The 20715-nt window shown below is 42.1% G+C and overlaps 1 protein-coding gene across 1 annotated transcript in view; it reads right to left on the bottom strand.

Moving 5' to 3' along the window:
• Window positions 1-20715, bottom strand: part of LOC138799209 (alpha-2-macroglobulin-like) — a 49178-nt gene that overhangs the window by 16395 nt on the left and 12068 nt on the right. Inside the window, exons 10-24 of the mRNA XM_069980095.1 lie at window positions 20310-20416; window positions 18669-18836; window positions 17102-17338; window positions 12938-13004; window positions 12477-12622; window positions 12201-12350; window positions 11929-12081; window positions 10962-11067; window positions 9833-9977; window positions 9012-9237; window positions 7170-7296; window positions 3477-3598; window positions 2804-2861; window positions 1360-1443; window positions 937-1113 (exon numbers count right to left, since the gene is read on the bottom strand). Of these exons, the coding sequence (XP_069836196.1) occupies window positions 937-1113; window positions 1360-1443; window positions 2804-2861; window positions 3477-3598; window positions 7170-7296; window positions 9012-9237; window positions 9833-9977; window positions 10962-11067; window positions 11929-12081; window positions 12201-12350; window positions 12477-12622; window positions 12938-13004; window positions 17102-17338; window positions 18669-18836; window positions 20310-20416 (2073 nt within the window). The remainder of the gene's footprint in view (window positions 1-936; window positions 1114-1359; window positions 1444-2803; window positions 2862-3476; window positions 3599-7169; window positions 7297-9011; window positions 9238-9832; window positions 9978-10961; window positions 11068-11928; window positions 12082-12200; window positions 12351-12476; window positions 12623-12937; window positions 13005-17101; window positions 17339-18668; window positions 18837-20309; window positions 20417-20715) is intronic.

Below are 20715 nucleotides of genomic sequence, written 5' to 3' on the forward strand. Positions count from 1 at the left end.
CCACTTCCCTCAGTGTCTGTATGTATACACTGCACAGTACCACTTCCCTCAGTGTCTGTATGTATATAGACTGCACAGTACCACTTCCCTCAGTGTCTGTATGTATATACACTGCACAGTACCACTTCCCTCAGTGTGTGTGTATGTATACACTGCAAGTTGCAAGTTTCCATGTTGAACGTTTTCAAACTAAGAAAAGAGAGAATCTAAAGGAGGAGGATGCTGCCGTGGCCTCTGCACACAGTAAGTCCCATTTAACATAACATTAATTTTACATGTTTTAAAATGTTGGCGACCAAATATTCTATTTGGCGCCTACATTTTTCAGGTTAGGAGCCAATGGCTCCTAGGTAAATTTTTTAGTCTGGACCCCTCATTACAAAGTACAGCTATTCCTGAAAAAAACAAGCTTTTACATGGCTCTGTAGATAGACAAATGAAAGTGCTAGAGTTCTTAGAAGGGGAGGAGGAAAAAACATTTGGGTCATTTTGGGCTGGGTCTTCAAGGGATTAAAGAAAAGAGCCTTACAAGAGACCTGCACAATTACCAAGCCGTGCAATAGGCCAAGTAACTAGGTGCTGATCAGCAAGATTGGCACTTTATTGAGTAGATTGGACTGGCTTATATGGCTTTAAGAGATGTGGTCTGTCACCCTTGACAATTAAGTAGTTTTTAAAATGCATTTATCTGTCAGGATTGGTACGTCTGAATCCAAAATGGCAAGACTTAGCTTCCAAAATGGAGGTATGCAATCCATATTCTTGGAGGGTCATAAAAAGTAAATCTGCCTTTCTGGGGTTTGGAATGTTGTACATGGTTTATTGAACAAGTAAAGTTGGTTTAAACCTGGCATTCTGTGAGTTTGTGTAAGGACTGAGGATAGACGCCTTTATGTATACAGAGTATGAAGCTACGAACCCAGGAACAGTACTCACCGCTCTCCAGAAAGTTAGTGGCTTTGTTTTTAATCTCACTGTTTAGTTGATGTGTCTTCTCCAAATACTGAAGGATAAAAATGTTGGGGGCAAATAAGACCATGTTCTGTTCTCCACATCCATATGGCATGGCAAGGAGACGGTCCAAATTCTGCATTGCCGTGCCCATCAGATCGCCTGTTAAAATTGAATTTTTGGTTAGGGGGCTTTCAAGGGCTGGAAATCATAGCTGAAGTAAGGGATGAGGCCACAACAAGGATCAAACTGGAGCTCCATTGGGTGAGTCCTGCACATGTTTTTGCAACCCAAATGCTAAGGGGAGGTCCGACAAAGGTTACTCCCCCCCCCCCCCCATCTATGGTACACAATAATAAACAAATTCACAGAAAAAAAAAGTATAACAGTATAATAATTCAAACTTACCAATCACTACAATATGGGCTCTTTCAGAATCTTTCAGAATGTTGTTGGGAATCTCCAGGGAGATCTCTTCTACTTTAGAATCATCTAGAACAAGAAGAGATATATAGGGATTAACAGAGCCTGATCCTGTCACCCGACAGAGGAAAAGAGCTGTCACATGTGAAGAGGAAATCTGGTGAAGGTATACATAAGGACATAAGGTACACACTCCGTATCGGGCCTGGCTTTTGTATTATGAATAGAGCCACAAATACGTTGCGTGACCCGTGGCTCTATTCATTCCTATGGAGCGACGGAAAGAGCCAAGCATGCCGGTAGAGTGCTGTACTCGGCTCTTTCCGTCAGCTCCATAGGAATGAATAGAGCCCCGGGTCACATGCTGAACCTGTGGCTCTATTCTTAACACAGAATCCGGTGACTGATACAGAGGTTGGTGGGTGGTGCATAGGGGAAAAGTTGATTTTCTTGGAATACACCTTTAGGCTATGTTCACACTACGTATATTTGAGGCTGTATAGCAACCAAAACCAGGAGTGGGTTGAAAACACAGAAAGGATCTGTTCACACAATGGTGAAATTGAGTGGATGGCCGCCATATAATGGTAAATAACTGCCATTATTTCAATATAACAGCCGTTGTTTTAAAATAACAGCAAATATTTGCCATTAAATGGCGTCCATCCACTCAATTACAGCATTATGTGAACAGAGCCTTTCTGTGTTTTCAATCCACTCCTGGTTTTGGTTGCTATACAGCCTCAAATATACAGCCTCAAATATACGTAGTGTGAACATAGCCTTAAACAAATTAAAGTATGAATCATATAATAAATGACTCTCTCCGCTGAATACGTGCACAGACTTCATTCTATTCACCCAGATGACTACTTAAGAGTATTCAGGCAGAATTTTTTTTTTTTATTTATTCTTTAAATTACCTTATGATATAACTTATTATTATTATTTTTTTTTTACATAAAATATAAGTATACTGTTAAAAAAGACACCAATGCTTTCTTGGGCTGGGTTCAAACACAAAAAGAAAATGAATAATAATAATAACAAATAACATTGGTGAAAAGTAAGCAGATTTACTCATTTCAGTGGGACAAGCCCAAGAGGTCTATCTGGGCCGAAGCAAGGTTAGGGTATAAATCCTCTTGTGTACAATGAAGGTGGCGCAACTGTTATCTGTGAACCTTCATAGTGTATGAGGCCTTATTGTACCTCTACTTGTTTTCTATATGGAGGCATCTAGAGGTGTTTTCTAGTTGGATAATAGTTTTGCACCTGGTGGAGCATTGTATGATAGACCACAGAGGCTGCACAGCTCCATAGTATGGGGTGATATGGCCTCCATGTGCTGCCATACTGACTTTGTGGGGTTGTGTACAAAAAATGAATTTCCCCCTTTTCCTTGATTGAATTGCATTTCTTTTCTTACCTTTCCCTTGGCTGCACAGTAAAGCGCTGTATGACTTCTCCTCCAACAACCCCCCTGGCTGAGCACAACAGAAATATAGAGATATACAGATAATTAGAAGAAGGTGCATTGAATTAATCCTTGCATGTAACATACAGTATGTCGTTATTAGGGTTTATGCACATATATGACAGATCCATGTGGTACAGAGCCATACATCCATGTGACCATTTCATAAAGAGTCCATAGAAAAAAATGTGGCATGCTCCTTCACATGACTATGGAGGCACTGGTTCTAGGCGAGTATATAGTACAATATGAGGTACCATATGGATGCATGCAAATAGGTTCTGTGCACATAACATCATCATCTACACGAGGGATGTTAGGCCATGCTCACACTCAGTATAAGAACGGCCGTTCTGTGACCCGGCCGGATCACAGAACGGCTGGTGTTACTGAAGATCTTACTGATGATCTTCATTTCTGCTGAATTCGGATGCAGACGCATCTGTGTGTGCGCCCACTTCCGAATTCACTGCTGTACGCCGCACGCTCCATTGTGTGAACTGACAGGTTCTTTACGGCCGCTATTCAATGAATAGCAAATCGGCAGCAACGGCCGTGATTAATGCTTTACTTACGTTGTGTGAACATGGCCTTAGTATGAAATAATTGAAACCGACAAACTAACCTGGACAAGCAAAGGCTTGATCACTGTATCGATACTTCCTTGTTTGGGGACAATAGGCACCTCATTGTGGCATAGATCTTGTGTATCCAGAGCTTCTGTTGTTACAGTAACATTTACCTGCCCTGGATATAGCAATATACAGAACATTAGTAAGAAAAGAGGATGTTTCCAACCATAAATACAATGCCTTAAATGGATTATCCAGTGCTACAAAAACATGACCACTTTCTTTCAGAGACAACATGACTCTTGTCTCCAGTTCAGGTGCGGTTTGCAATTAAGCTCCATTCACTTCAATGGAACTGAGCAGCAAAACCCCGCCCAAGCTGGAGACAAGAGTGGGGCTGTCTATGGAAGAAAGTGGCCATGTTTTTGTAGCGCTGGATAACCCCTTTAAAGGACCCTAAGGTCCAGAAAGGCATCTTCTATTAATGCCAGACAATATGGCATACAAAAATGATACTAATAGAATAGATCCAGATTAGCTCTGCAGTGTACAGTATATCAAAAGTCTTTATTTACGTAAAATAAGTGCTAACCCAGATACTTAGTAAACAAAGAGTTAGGAGGCAGTTACGCAATGTGTGCATGGTCCCTACATATGGACATTGGGCTATGGAAAGGAGTTTAGAGCTCTTGGCGTCATCACTCATCATGATGCTGTAAGTTCTGAAATAGTTTAAGGCTATGTTCACACTGCCGTACATGTGCGGCTGAAACTACGGGCATGCGAATATTCGATATGCGTACGGATTAGTACGCATTGCGAACGTACGCCCGTAGTCTACTTACGCTTCCCGAGCGCCCTACGAAGCGATCTGACAGCGGTCTTTTACTTGGAAAGTTTCCGGCCGCATATTCACGGAACGCACTACGGCCGGAAGCTTACGTAGTGTGAACCTAGCCTAAATCTTCGCGCTACTGTACTGACACAGTCGCACGTCGGTGTCAGTACAGTCACGCAAAGATTTAAACTGTTTCAGAGCTTGATGCAGTGAGTTCCAGATTCCAATACGTAGCACATCATCCGTGCATGGACTGTAATTGCTGAACGTGTGAATGCCCCCTTCAGAGGAAGGATGTAAAAAAGTTCTAAAGACCTAATACATTTCCTGGCTTTTGTTAGTTTTCATGTCTGGATTAGAAACTTGAGCAGAATTTTCTTCTCAGCATGGTCTGTAGGCAGTCATGGGTGCCTAACTCCACACAATGCCATGATTCACCATGTATGTGGCCCAGATCTGTCCAGTAGCAAATGCAACTGGAACAGAATATAGGATAACTTGGTAGTAGCAGGGTAGCTGTTACTGGATCAGTGTCCCCAAGAGGCAAATCTCTGCTGTATTGTGGGATTGTGTGGTGTAGCCCTGCTGCAAGGCACAACCATTCACTTGCTAGATGGTGCTGTGTGACTCCACTAGGGTAGTGGGGGGTCGAGATATAGCTCAGCCAGGTGTTATGCTGTTGTGACGCCAGTGCCGGTTGGGCACATCTGTTTTTATATTTTAGTGAAGCTGGTTATACCTTTTCCCTGTGGTCAGTAACATGCCGGGCTTTTTGGGGGTCCCTTGGGTGTTTATCATGGTGGTCCGGAGTGGAGTTGTGACCCACCTGGACTATTGGTACCACCACCCACAGAAAGGCTAGATGACCCAAGGATGGTTCAATGGCTGTGTAGGTGCTTAGCTAAGAATCACAGAGTCCCGTTACAATAAATAAACTCTTCTTTACTGCAGGAATACTTGATACAGTGATACACAATAGACTTTTGCCTTAATAACACACTTTGGACTTGACGGACAAGACTTGTGCTGAGAGCTTAAAAAGTAGAATAGCCGTGCTGGCTTGGTTGCCTGTTGAGAAGTAGAGTAAGTTCAGAAAAGTAGAAAGGAGGATGTCAAGAGAGTCCCAACCCAAAGTAGTACTGTGCTCTGCCGGAACTTTAGAAGTAGAATAAGCACAGTCTATCTCTGGATCCCAAGGAGATAGTACTACACATATCTCCAGAAGATAAACCTATGACCTATCTCACACATATATTTCTTTTAGTAACAAAACGGTGCCTTTTAGCTAAATGGCTGAAACCCGAACTCCCAACTGTGTCTGAGGTGTTAGGACAAATAAAGTTCTTTCTGAAAATGGATCAAATTGAGACGGAGTATCAGAATTACAAGAGAGTGAAGTCGTTTATGGGCAAATGGCGGACTTTCATTAGTGTCTTCCTCACTCCTATGGAGAGGGAGGCGGTAGTGAAACCTTTTAGGTATACGGAATGGTATTTAAAAGGAGACCTGGCGGGATCCCTAGGTAACCTGAAATTGCCACCAAGGTCCCGAGATAATGTGGGTTAGAAGCTCATTCACTGGTAAAGGGGTGTGCTCTGCGAGACTGGGGGGGGGGGGGGGATTGGGTGGTTTCTATAGATGTAACGGGTTCAGTGACACCTATATTCTGTTTTGATTTGTTCAGCTATTATTTGTTCCCTGGCATGTGTAGCCATGGGTTACAACAGGTTGATGCTTCTGTATGTTCTTGTTTCTGGGGGGGGGGGGAATTGAAAATAATAAAAAAATAATAAAAATATATATAAAAAAAAAAAAGAATTAGAATAAGCAGAATACTTGAGAATAGAGAGAATACTTGTGCCCGTGTTTTGACTCCTTGGTCTTTGCACCACCTATTGCCCACCAGTTTTTGCCCACCAGAATTTTCTGGTTACTCCCGCGCTTCGAGATAGAGTATGTAGGCTTCTAGCAACTTTTCTCTATCTGGTTCAGTTCCTCTTTCTTCAGGATACTGTCCTGCAGACTTTGTCCTCTCTGTGAGTGTCTAGCACTGCATAGTGTGTACAAGTGCTACTTTCAAGAAACAAGGGTTTGTGCACATGTTTGTACCTCAGACTACACTGGACTTGTCCTCTAACAGGGGACCTGGCTCTGGCAGCCCCACCACGTTGCAGGACATTCCACTGGTTGTGGACATAATACCCAGGATCACCTGTACCCCAAACCTCGGGGTGATACATACAAAGCGCAAAGGGAAAAAGGTGGGCAATTAATCTGTTTACCTGCTCTCCTGCATAGACCTCTTACCTTCTTTTTTACCCCCTTTTATCTGGTCAAGCCAGGAGTGACTAGTATGTTTCAGCCCTCCGAGGAGAGAGGGTTGGACTTAGCTTTTTGTAGTGATTGATTTTCTGGAATCTGGAAGACTCACACTACATTGAAGCTGCCTGTGTCATGTCTGTTGGGGTACAGTGAGCCCTGAACTGATCCAAACAAGGTCGTAAATCCAGGTCAATGTCTGTCAGTCACAAACAGGGCCAAATCAGAAAAACAAGAACTTAGAAAAAAAGGCCAAAGAACAAACAAGCAAGCTAAGAGACAGTTTTACTAGAAGATTAGGGATCAGTCATATGTTTATAAGCCTCAATGATTTAAAGGGGTTATCCAGTGCTACAAAAACATGGCCACTTTCTTCCGGAGACAGCATCACTCTTGTCTCCAGTTTTGGTGCAGGTTTTGTAACTCTGTTCCATTAAAATGAATAGAGCTTAATTGCAAACCACACCTGAGCTGGAGACAAGAGTCCCAGACCTGTGCTGTTTCTGGGAGAAAGTGGCCATGTTTTTGTAGCTCTGGATAACCCCTTTAATAGAAAGCTGGACATGTCATCTGCACTGTAGGGCCTTACCCAGCTTGGATGCTTTCAGGTTCCAGTAAAAGGTTTTGCTCTCATCTGCACAGAGGCAGCTGCTATACTGACAGTCAGGACAAGGCCTCTGTTCCAGCTCTAAGGAAGGATGAAGTAAAGTCCTAACCTGTCAATAAGAAAATATAACATGACTGTGAATTGTATTATACTGTACTATAAATGGTTTCTTAAGATGCTATTTAGACCATGAGAATTTAAAAAGTCATACATTCCAATGTTCAAAGCCATTCGTGAAACATCTGTAATTATAAATAATCCATATATTGTGACATCACTGTGTGTATTATCCCTTTACTGTGACATCATTGTGTGTATTATCCCTGTACTGTGACATCATTGTGTGTATTATCCCTGTACTGTGACATCATTGTGTGTATTATCCCTGTATTGTGACATCACTGTGTGTATTATCCCTGTACTGTGACATCATTGTGTGTATTATCCATGTACTGTGACATCACTGTGTATTATACCTGTACTGTGACATCACTGTGTGTATTATACCTGTGCTGTGACATAACTGTGTGTATTATGCCTGTACTGTGACATCACTGTGTGTATTATGCCTGTACTGTGACATCACTGTGTGTAATTCCCTGTACTGTGACATCACTGTATGTATTATCCCTGTACTGTGACATCACTGTGTGTATTATCCATGTACTGTGACATAACTGTGTGTATTATCCCTGTACTGTGACATCACTGTGTGCATTATCCCTGTACTGTGACATCACTGTGTGTATTATCCCTGTACTGTGACATCACTGTGTGTATCATACCTGTACTGTGACATCACTGTGTGTATCATACCTGTACTGTGACATCACTGTGTGTATTATACCTGTACTGTGACATCACTGTATGTATTATCCCTGTACTGTGACATCACTGTGTGTATTATACCTGTACTGTGACATCACTGTGTGTATTATCCCTGTACTGTGACATCACTGTGTGTATTATACCTGTACTGTGACATCACTGTGTGTATTATACCTGTACTGTGACATCACTGTGTATTATCCCTGTACTGTGACATCACTGTGTGTATTATCCATGTACTGTGACATCCCTGTGTGTATTATCCCTGTACTCTGACATCACTGTGTGTATTATCCCTGTACTGTCACATCACTGTGTGTATTATCCCTTTACTCTGACATCACTGTGTGTATTATCCCTGTACTCTGACATCCCTGTGTGTATTATCCCTGTACTGTGACATCACTGTGTGTATTATCCCTGTACTGTGACATCACTGTGTGTATTATCCCTGTACTCTGACATCACTGTGTGTATTATCCCCCTGTACTGTGACATCACTGTGTGTATTATACCTGCACTGTGACATCACTGTGTGTATTATCCCTGTACTCTGACATCCCTGTGTGTATTATCCCTGTACTGTGACATCACTGTGTGTATTATCCCTGTACTGTGACATCACTGTGTGTATTATCCCTGTACTCTGACATCACTGTGTGTATTATCCCCCTGTACTGTGACATCACTGTGTGTATTATACCTGCACTGTGACATCACTGTGTGTATTATCCCTGTACTGTGACATCACTGTGTGTATTATCCCTGTACTGTGACATCACTGTGTGTATTATCCCTGTACTCTGACATCACTGTGTGTATTATCCCTGTACTGTGACATCACTGTGTGTATTATCCCTCGACGTATACAGTATCTGTCACTCCTACCCTTTTGTCCATGGACTCAAAGGCATCAAAGTTCTTTCATTTAGCATTTAAAATACATAAGCTCCACTGTTCTAGTAATTATTCTACAACTCCCGATGCGGTGTTTACCTTTATACACTGTTTTAAGTAGTTAAAAACCGTGGCTTTAAGAGTAAAAGTTTCTCCTCTGACAACAGAATATGGCAAAGTGATGTCCACAAAAAAAGGCTGGAAAACTCGAAAAGATGTATATGGAGCCAGCCCAAAACCAGCAGGGCCCATACAAAAAGCCCCACCGTGCCAATCTGTGATGGTGTCAGGAGCTACAACATGGAGAGCGGCAATCCCGGAGTCCCTAATCCAAGCAGATTAGAAAGAAATAAAAGGAAATTATTCAGATAGTGATTAGAGCAGGTATATTTACAGTATAGACTTTGGGTATGCAGGTATAGGCTTATGGTATACTACTGCACTACTAACTCTAGAGCTCTCTGAAACCTATTTATCAATTTATATATTAGCAAATGCTGCTGGCCAGTGATCACTGGACTCGATAACAATGGCAACATCCCCCCCCCACAGTAATGGTCTTCAAAAAATTTACCAAAAATCTGGTTAGACTAGGTTCACACTGCATTTTCAGCATCCGTTTAACGGATCCGTTTTTTTTAACGTCCAGAAAAATAGGGTCAGCAACGTTTTTTGGTCCGTTTTGGTCTGTCAAAAAAAACGGATCCGTTTATTTTTTATAATGGAAGTCAATGGAAAAACGGATGCACACAAATGAATCCGTTTTTTGCAATCCGTTTTTCATGCGTTTTTTGCAAAAAAACGGATGCGTTAAACGGATGCTGAAAACGCAGTGTGAACCTGGCCTTAGCGTGAAAAGAGAGTTACACAATTCTTGCCTACCTTGCATTGGCCACTTCAAGAACAAAAGAAAGTCTTACCCAACAGCTTCCAACTTCCATATCCAAGTTTCAGGGAAATAATGTCTTGTCACTGACTTAATGTCTTCTACTGCTGTATGACGCTCCCTTGGTCCTTTGGTGATAGCATAAGGCCCATCCATGTCTTCTTTATCCTCTTTGAGATCTAAGGAATTCCCCCCAAAAAGGGTCAACTAACAAACATATTATGACCTTGTATGAAAAGAAGTTTGAGGAAGTTATCATAATTATAAAGGTATGTGGCTTATCATAGTGACCATAAATCCTGGAACAGGTAAACCCATGGAGTGAATGTGTGGAGCAGACCTCAAATAGAGGAAAGTGAAAGCTTCTGTGAATCTGTAAATTGATTTGTAAATCTACTAAATCCACAGACTAATAATGGAGCCCATCTTAGGCGAATAGGGGCGACCATCCCGAATTTGATGTTTTTGATGTAGTTTTCCCAAAGCTGTTTTTATTAAAGCTCCCAATGGGAGCCTTAGGTAATGTATGATATTGAAATTAGTGAGAGATGTAGTTATGAGCGAATAGTGAAATATTTGAATGTTCGATATTCGTACGAATATCTTTCGAATATTCAATCCCATTAAAGTCTATGGGAACAAGTATTTGATTATTGAAAAACATCTATTCGACCACTTGGAGGTAAAAACCAGAAGCTGGGGGATTTGAACGCTTATGGAATATTTATTGAATATTCGGCGAACTATTCGATAATATTCGATAGATCGAATACCTTACTATTCAATCGAATATCTATTTGATCGAACAGTATTCGCTCATCACTAGAGAGATGGTTTTAAAGGTAAAACTGTACAGTGTTTGGAATTTGGAAAAAACTATGAAGATTTTACCTGTGTGATGTGTGAGCTCACTCCTATATATTTGACCTGTCCTGTTATGGGAATATACCATATAAAAAGAAGAATATCCTTATTTGATTTGTAAATGATGGGAGTGGTATCTATCTATCTATCTATCTATCTATCTATCTATCTATCTATCTATCTATCTATCTATCTATCTATCTCCTATCTATCTATCTATATATCTATCTATCTATTATCTATCTCTCTCTCTCTCTCTATCTCCTATGTTTGCAACAGTTAACAATTTAATACTGTACCCTCCGCAACAGATATGTATGAGTATTTCATCAAGGGTATTTTTGGTCCATATTTTCTTTGTGAACTGATAATATTTGCACCTGTGATTATTTTTAGGCTCAAGTCCTGTAAAAGAGAAATAAAAAAATTATCCCACGTGAATGTAAATGTCAATTTATCGGCTGCGTCTGTCAGCTCTTGCGAGCAGGTCCCTCACTCCTTTTGTATTTATTTTAATTATTTAATCCTGTAAATCATATGTAAATGTAACCGCTGCATCATGTAATGTTTCATTAGGGGTCTTGTCTAGCTGCCCATGAAAGTTGGGAAGCTAGCTGAAGGAACAAACTAGACACATGTCTTGACTGGCACTAACAGCAAACTAAAGGACGTTGTTACTAGAGAGAATGAGGTGTGTGTGTGTGTGTGTAGCTAGACCTAGTGTTAAGTGCGACATCTAGTGGTTGGAGTAAGGAACAGCAGCATCCTGTCCTAACCTGTGACATTAGAGAGATTCACTTTTACCAAGGTGTAACAAGAAGAAAAGAAAACACATAGTGGGACACTACACAATGGTTTTTCCACCCCTCTCCCCATTGACATGAACATGCAAATTCAACTAACCCAAGTGTGTATGTTTCTGAGGAGTGGGGAGAGACAGCTGAACAATATGTATGGCCACTTCTAGAGTGTGTATACACCTCAATCTATGAGTATAATGGGGAGCTGCGGGTTGGGGTAAGGTACAGAAATATAAGTTATTTTGTTATGTATGCTATAATAAAACAGAATGGAAATAATTAGAGATGAGCGATTTTACCGTAATAATGAAGCAAAGTGCTATTTCTGCAATCTGCTCATCAGCCAGGTGTCTTCTACCTCAGTGCTTTGCTTTGTTATTACTGTAAATTTGATTATCAAATATTGATAATCGATTTTTTTTTTAAATAAAAATGTATAATTAAATAAATAAATGAATAAATGTACCTCAAAATATTCGCACACATAAATTTCATCTCTGTTGGTATGACCATAATATCTGTAGTTGCGTTGGTAATATCTTCTCGGTTTACATCTAATGTCATCCAAGACTTTTCCGTTATATGTATGGGGATGGTGAATTGGAAAAAGGTCAAAAACCTTGGGAAAAGAAATATTGAGAACATAATGTGAACAGTGATCAGCTCCAGGTCTGTGAATGTAACATCACAAGTGCCTATATCTGCTAACAGACTATACAAAAAAAAGTCTTAAATTACAGTGTCAGCAGTCAACTCCTTCTCTGGTTTCATCAGTAGCACGCTCTTATCCACTACTCGGAGACCACAGAGAGACCCAGGAGCAGCCTGGACCTTTAGAGACACATCTGATCTTGGAAGAACTTCATCAGGGGAGAATCCGACTGATACCTAACAACAGAGAGAAATATACACAATACCATGACCCTATATGATTTGACTGGTTTTCATAGCTACATTCTTTTGAGATGTTATTTCCTATTCTATTTTATTTACAAGGTGTATGATTGGGCTCACTTTATTCCGGAAACACTTCTTTATGTTGAATTGAGCAGAATCGGCTGTAGCATCTCCATTAGGAAGCAAAATGTAGCCAAGTACTCTAAAAGACGGAACCATGTCGGTGGTAAGAGGAAAGTTTAGTACTGCATCACCACGTTCATCTGGAGAAGTGAAGAAGAAGTGAAGAAAATAAAAAATATGAACTCTGGTCAGAAGTTAAAAATAACACAAATGAAGAATAAATTAAAATGACTTTATTATTTGAGTTTAAAGGGGAACTCTAGGTAAGTTAGACAAATCTAACCTGCTGATAGCCCCCTCAATGGAGGGAGTGGTCGGATGAGGCAGCAGTGCTCCTAAGGGAATCCTGCTAACATGGTACTAGGGGTGAGGGTCCTCTCCTGACTAATTTTCCTGATCTCAACATTTGTGATAACACTAAATTCTAAAGAGATGGTAGTGAGGGCATTACTAACCTTTATCTGTACTTGTTATTGGTATTTCCAGCTGTCCAGAGTGTTTTATAGAAAATCTAGAAACTACCTAAAAATAAGAACAGAGGGGGACAATTAATATTAAGTCAAAAACCTGCAATTTTTCTACTGAGTATTCATCTGTTTTTTACCGAACCGAATAAGACTAATTTAACAAACTCTTCATAAATTTGTAAATAGAATATTAAAAAAATAAAATAAAAATTGTGCACACATATACGACATAGGCCTGTTGCAGGCCTATGTCGTATATGTGTGCACAATTTTTTGTTTTTATTTTTATTTGTGTAACTTATTAAAAAGTAGCAAATGATAAATAATTTGGTGTAAATTCCGGATTATGCTAATTTTTGGGTAAATACTGAAAACAGGGAGATTAAAAAAAGATGTATCTAAAATATGTTCACCCATCGAATACTGGTTCTTAAATAGAATTTAGACCAAAAATGGGAGAAAAATCCAGTTATTCACCTAAAATAGGGGCAAAGCCCTTGATAATTTCCCACAGAAATTTTAATTGAGCTACAGTAGCATATATAATTCAACCTTTTAACGCAATGTAATGGCTCAATGTATGGTTCTGATGGTTCTGAACTAAAGGGGTAGAAGCACAAACAGCAGATTATAAACATTGTGGCACATACTGTGAATGCACGGTAAAATGTAACATGGATTTTTTTGCCGTGTGGATTTCTGTAGCATGTGGATAAAATATAATTGGTTCTGGAGTTTCTGGATTTTTTCACTATGGAGAGTGGGGGTTTACTAAGACCGGAGTTCCAGCCTCCTAATAAATCTGGCACTTCTGCAACTGTGCTCTTTTGACAGTCATAGAAATCTACTGCAACTCCATGCTGGCATAGACTTCCACTATAATTCATACCTGTTACTATTGTAAATGATAGTAAATGCAAAAAAAGTAGCTACATACACTATGAGCTTCTATTATGCGTTCAAGTAGTAAATGAAAATATGGGGGGGGGGGGGCATATGCTACATTAAAGGGGTTGTCCGGCGATAAAAAATTATTCACAGAATAACACACATTACAAAGTTATACAACTTTGTAATGTATGTTATGTCTGTGAATGGCCCCCTTCCCCGTGTCCCACCACCCCCACCCGTGTACCCGGAAGTGTGGTGCGCTATACATTACCTGTCACGTGCCGACCACGGTCTCCGATCCTCAGCAGTGACGTCTTCTTCGGGAGGCCAGCGGATCTTCCTGAGTGCCGGCAGCCCTCTGCAGCTTCATCCGAAGCTCAGCCGCGATTGGCTGAGCATAACTGTGCTCAGCCAATCGCGGCTGAGCAGCTGATGACGCGGCCACGTCATCAGCTGCTCAGCCGCGATTGGCTGAGCACAGTTATGCTCAGCCAATCGCGGCTGAGCTTCGGATGACGCTGCAGAGGGTGGCCGGCACTCGGGAAGATCCGCCGGCCTCCCGAAGAAGACGTCACTGCTGACGATCGGAGACCGTGGACGACACGAGATGCGGTGAGTATAATGCACCACACTTCCGGGTCTAGCGTGGGTGGGGGGAAACACGGGGAAGGGGGCCATTCACAGACATAACATACATTACAAAGTTGTATAACTTTGTAATGTGTGTTATTCTGTGAATAATTTTTTATCGCCGGACAACCCCTTTAACTTGATGTCTACTTGTTCTACATGTACTGTACTGCCCTCTACTGGTTCTACATGCACTGTGCTGCCCTCTACTTGTTATACATGCACTGTGCTGACCTCTACTGGTTCTACATGCACTGTGCTGCTCTCTACTTGTTCTACATGCACTGTGCTGCCCTCTACTTGTTCTACATGCACTGTGCTGCCCTCTACTGGTTCTACATGCACTGTGCTCCTCTCTACTTGTTGGACTTGTCCTGTAGTACCCGCTTCTTGTTCTACGTGCACTGTGCTCCTCTCTACCTGTTCTACATGTCCTGCACTGACCTCTACTGGTTCTACATGCACTGTGCTGCCCTCTACTAGTTCTACATGCACTGTGCTGCCCTCTACTAGTTCTACATGCACTGTGCTGCCCTCTACTTGTTCTACATGCAATGTGCTGCCCTCTACTAGTTCTACATGCAATGTGCTGCCCTCTACTTGTTCTACATGCAATGTGCTGCCCTCTACTTGTTCTACATGCACTGTGCTGCCCTCTACTGGTTCTACATGCACTGTGCTGCTCTCTACTTGTTCTACATGCACTGTGCTGCTCTCTACTTGTTCTACATGCACTGTGCTGCCCTCTACTGGTTCTACATGCACTGTGCTGCCCTCTACTTGTTATACATGCACTGTGCTGACCTCTACTGGTTCTACATGCACTGTGCTGCTCTCTACTTGTTCTACATGCACTGTGCTGCTCTCTACTTGTTCTACATGCACTGTGCTGCCCTCTACTTGTTCTACATGCACTGTGCTGCCCTCTACTGGTTCTACATGCACTGTGCTCCTCTCTACTTGTTGGACTTGTCCTGTAGTACCCGCTTCTTGTTCTACGTGCACTGTGCTCCTCTCTACCTGTTCTACATGCCCTGCACTGACCTCTACTGGTTCTACATGCACTGTGCTGCCCTCTACTAGTTCTACATGCACTGTGCTGCCCTCTACTAGTTCTACATGCACTGTGCTGCCCTCTACTTGTTCTACATGCAATGTGCTGCCCTCTACTTGTTCTACATGCACTGTGCTGCCCTCTACTTTTTCTACATGCAATGTGCTGCCCTCTACTGGTTCTACATGCACTGTGCTGCCCTCTACTTGTTATACATGCACTGTGCTGACCTCTACTGGTTCTACATGCACTGTGCTGCTCTCTACTTGTTCTACATGCACTGTGCTGCCCTCTACTTGTTCTACATGCACTGTGCTGCCCTCTACTGGTTCTACATGCACTGTGCTCCTCTCTACTTGTTGGACTTGTCCTGTAGTACCCGCTTCTTGTTCTACGTGCACTGTGCTCCTCTCTACCTGTTCTACATGTCCTGCACTGACCTCTACTGGTTCTACATGCACTGTGCTGCCCTCTACTAGTTCTACATGCACTGTGCTGCCCTCTACTTGTTCTACATGCAATGTGCTGCCCTCTACTTGTTCTACATGCAATGTGCTGCCCTCTACTAGTTCTACATGCACTGTGCTGCCCTCTACTTTTTCTACATGTCCTGTACTGTTCTGTCCCTTTACCACAATGCACTATACTGCTGTCTACCTGTATTTTGCTGTTTTCTATGTTTACTCTAATGTGCATGTAATATTAACAGTAATAATAAATGTACATGTAATATAATAATATGATATATGTTCATGTAAAATACTACTACTACTTATTATTATTATTATTATTATTATTGTAATAACATGTACAGGACTGCCCCATACAAGACCCAGAGGTAGCTCTTGTCCCCAAGATAGAAAAAGACCATATTCTAGTGTTTTAAATGTTTTTGCTTTATAACATTTTTTAATAACCCTTTGGCACCAAATACTACTTCTCCAAAGGGTCATGATCTCTAGGTATCTTTTAGATAGAGGGATTCTCAGAAAATTACCTGATATTGTAGGTGGAGAAAGCACTGTACTTTGCATTGCTTTCCATCCTTGATATAGCTTGTATTGATAAAGAAAAAGTGGTCTTTACTTTAACATTATTAAAGGAGTAGTTCACCTTTTTTTTTCCTTTTAAATCAACTGGTTCCAAAAAGTGCCAGAGATTTGTAATCTACTTCTATTAAAAAAGTCTTCCTGTACTTATCAGCTGCTGTATATCCTACAGGAAGTGGTGTATTCTTTCCAGTCTCGAGAGCAGGAGAGGTTTTCTATGGGGATTTGCTACTGCTCTGGACAGTTCCTGACATGGACAGAGGTGGCAGCAGAGAGCACTGTGTCAGACTAGAAAGAATACACCACTTCCTGCAGGACATCCAGCAGCTGATAAGTACTGGAAGACTTAAGGCTTTTTTGCTATAGAAGTAAATTGCAAATCTCTGGCACTTGCGCTAAATCAGTTGATTTGAAATTTTTTTTTTTTTTTTTGGTGAAGAACCCCTTTAATGTAATAGCCTTAATACACTATTTCCTTGTTTCACACCAGGTATAATAGCCATTCTATAGTTTCTCCTTGTTACGCACCAGGTAATGTAGGTGAAGTTTACTGACTCCTTCGATTAGTTCTCTTCGTCTGATGATATACTGCACTTTGACCTCTTGCTGCCCCTCACATGAGTTGACATTATCCTGAGGATAGATCTCAATATAACTCTTGCTTCGAGATCTAACAGCTTCTAAATGGAGATATGCAGACAAATGGGTGGGGACTCTGTCGTCAGGCTGATCAGGACGGGTGGGGTCAGTTTGGTTTACTGATGCCTGTATAGAAAGAAATAGAATTGATGGAAAGTGTCACAAGGATCACTAGATAATCCTTTAGATTGGTACCCTTAAGGCCCTATTCCACGGCCGACTGTGAGGAGCAAATGAGCGCTGTCATTACTCGTTTGCTCCTTGTTTCCCACTCACTGCCGCTATTACACATGGGTGAGTGTGGGAGGGTCCGCGGGGAGCTGCGGGGGGGGGGGGGGGCTGCCCGGGTGATCGCTGGATCGTCCGAGCAGCCCATAGAAGATAATGGCGGTTTGCTGCTGCCGCTCCTATTCTGCAGGGCGACGGCAGCAAATTGCTGCTATCACTGTCATTTGTCTTTCAACATGGTTGAAAGACAAACGACAGCAACGATCAGCCGACATGAACAATGTCAGCTGATCGTTGCCTTCTATTCGACGGGACAATTATGGGCCGAATACGGCCAATAATCGTTCCGTGGAGAAGGGCCTTTATAGTGAATTCCCTTAGGGCTTAGAGCCCTATTACACAGAGCGGTAATCTGCCAGATCGGCCTGGTTGGGCAAATTATTGCTCTGTGTAATAAAAAAAACAATCAGCTAAAGAAATGATTGTTTTCATTGAACATGTTTAAATTTCATTGGCTGCTGGGCGTGCATCGATATGTGCCACGGCCAACGGCTGAGGAATATGTTATGTAAATAATAATAGTAATTATAATAAATGTTATACCTACCTCTCCATGCTCCCTGGTGTCCTTCTAGCTTCTCACCACTCACCACAGCCAGTGCTGTCTTGTCTGAAGCCGTCTGTGCAGTGATAGGCCGCAACACTGTCCCGTCTTGGCCAGTGATTGGCTTAGTGGCCTGTCACTTCAGAGCTTCAGCAGTGCCAGTGGTGGCTGCCGTGAACGGGGAGAAGCTAAAAGGTGAGCGGGGAGCATGGAGAGGTTTAAAGTATGTACTTTATTATTTACTATATACAGCAAGGGCTGCACAGACATCGCTAACGATGCCTGTGCAGACATTGCTACACAATCATCGAGCCATCTAATACACTTTGTAAGCGAGCGCCGATCTAGCAAATTGGCACTCGTTTACGCAAAATGTTGGGCCGTGTAATATGATCTTTAGTGATCAGATTGCAAACCTTCAGGATTGTTTTGAAATATAGATGGTAAACCGAAAAAAGTACCGAAAATCTTAAAAAAACAGAAAATTAAAAGATTTAACCATATAGTGTAATGTAAAACACAAGCCTTTAAATAGGTGTGTGTGTGTGTGTGTGTGTTTGTTGGGGGGGGGGGGGGGGGGGCAAGAGAAAATGAGAATCAACAGTGAGAACAATTTGTACATACTGCGAAAGAAACTCGACCCTGCCAGTCAGAAGTATTGTCTATAGTGTAGGAAGCCATTCCATCCGGTCCGGTCACCAGTGCTTCCTTGATTGTAGCAGACTGCAGTTTACAGGTGAGGTCGACTTTCATCCCAGAGATTATAGTGTCACTGGCATCAGTTACTTTAACCTACGTATTGAAGAACAGAGGTGGTGAGCAGCACATTGACCATGACACTAAGGGTACTATGACACGGAACGATAATCGGGCGAATTGGCCAGATTCGGCCGATTATCGCTCCGTGTAATAAATGCAACGATCAGCCGATGACAACGATCATCGGCTGATCGTTGATATAGGTTAGACCCTATTTTCGTCGGGTGCCGACCGCGCACCGCTGCGTGTAATAGCGGTGCGTGGGCGGCGACTAACGATATACATTACCCATCCACGTTCCAGGGCTGCTCCTGCCGTCCGCTTCTCCCGGGGTCCCGCCCGCTCTCTAGCTTCACAGAGGCCTGTCAGCTGATAGGCCGCTCAGCCAATCACAGGCCGCGGCGGTCCCGGCCTGTGATTGGCTGAGCGGCCTACCAGCTGACAGGCCGCTGTGAAGCTAGAGCGCGCACGGGACCCCGGGAGAAGCGGACGGCAGGAGCAGCCCTGGAACGTGGATGGGTAATGTATGCCAGTTTAGCAAGGGCTGCAAGGACATCGGTAACAATGTCCTTGCAGCTCTTGTCAAATGATTATCGGGCCGTGTAATAGGCCCAGTAAACGAGCAACGATCTAGCAGATCGCTGCTCGTTTACAGGTATTATCGGGCCCTGCTCGGCCCGTGTAATACCACCCTTATAGTGGACTGTGTGTTTAAAGGAGAAGTCCGGCAAAAATTTTTATTAAAGATTTGAATTGCCTCCCAAAAGTCATACAAATCCCCAATATACACTTATTACGGGAAATGCACATAAAGTGTTTTTTTTTTTTAGACAAAATGGTTTGATCAAATTATATACTAACTTCTGATGTTGGTTTTTAAATGTAGCTGAACAAGCTTTCGTGTCAACCATGGGTGCGATGTGCAGCCATTTCTGTATTTTTGGCTTGTGCATAAAGTGTTTTTTTTTTCCTGCACTTACTACTGCATCAAGGCTTCACTTCCTGGATAACATGGTGATGTCACTTCCTGGATAACATGGTGATGTCACTTCCTGGATAACATGGTGGTGTCACGACCCGACTCCCAGAGCTGTGCGGGCTGTGGCTGCTGGAGAGGATGAGGGCAGGGGGACACTGAGGGACACAGGGCACTGGAGGGACACTGAGCATCCCTCTGCCATCATCCTCTCCAGCAGCCACAGCCCGCACAGCTCTGGGAGTCGGGTCGTGACATCACCATGTTATCCAGGAAGTGACATCACCATGTAATCCAGGAAGTGACATCACCATGTTATCCAGGAAGTGACATCACCATGTTATCCAGGAAGTGAAGCCTTGATGCAGTAGTAAGTGCAGGGAAAAAAGCACTATATGTGCATTTCCCGTAATAAGTGTATAATGGTCATTTGTGTAACTTTTGTGGGGCAATACAATACTTTAATAAAAATTTTCGCTGAACTTCTCCTTTAAGGTGATCACAAGTGAAGAAATTATAATATATATCACCAGAATTGTCAATGGGATCCCAGGCTTGTAACTATCATCTCCAATGATATCGACTTTGGTCAGTACATCTGAGATACGAACGTCACCTGTTGTTGATAATTCAATTCCTATATAAAGAAAGAACAATGGTTATTTATATATAAATATATAGTAAATATAAAGTCAATCATGATCAAGTCATCATCTTATAGGGATTAGTGTTAGCAGAACACATGGATGTCATAGAGAGGGTCATCTACTCTGCTCCCAGTCTAGTATTCTCAATTTAGTCATGTATTACATGCTCACTCGAATTTTTAAATAGGCACCAAGGAATACCAGAATTCCACCTGTAGGACCTCAAGCTTATCCTCAATCCACATGTTTCATTGTTATCTTTTCGGGGTTATATCCCACAGTGATACCT

Source organism: Dendropsophus ebraccatus, chromosome 8, assembly GCF_027789765.1.
Source record: "Dendropsophus ebraccatus isolate aDenEbr1 chromosome 8, aDenEbr1.pat, whole genome shotgun sequence".
Lineage (NCBI taxonomy): Eukaryota > Metazoa > Chordata > Amphibia > Anura > Hylidae > Dendropsophus > Dendropsophus ebraccatus.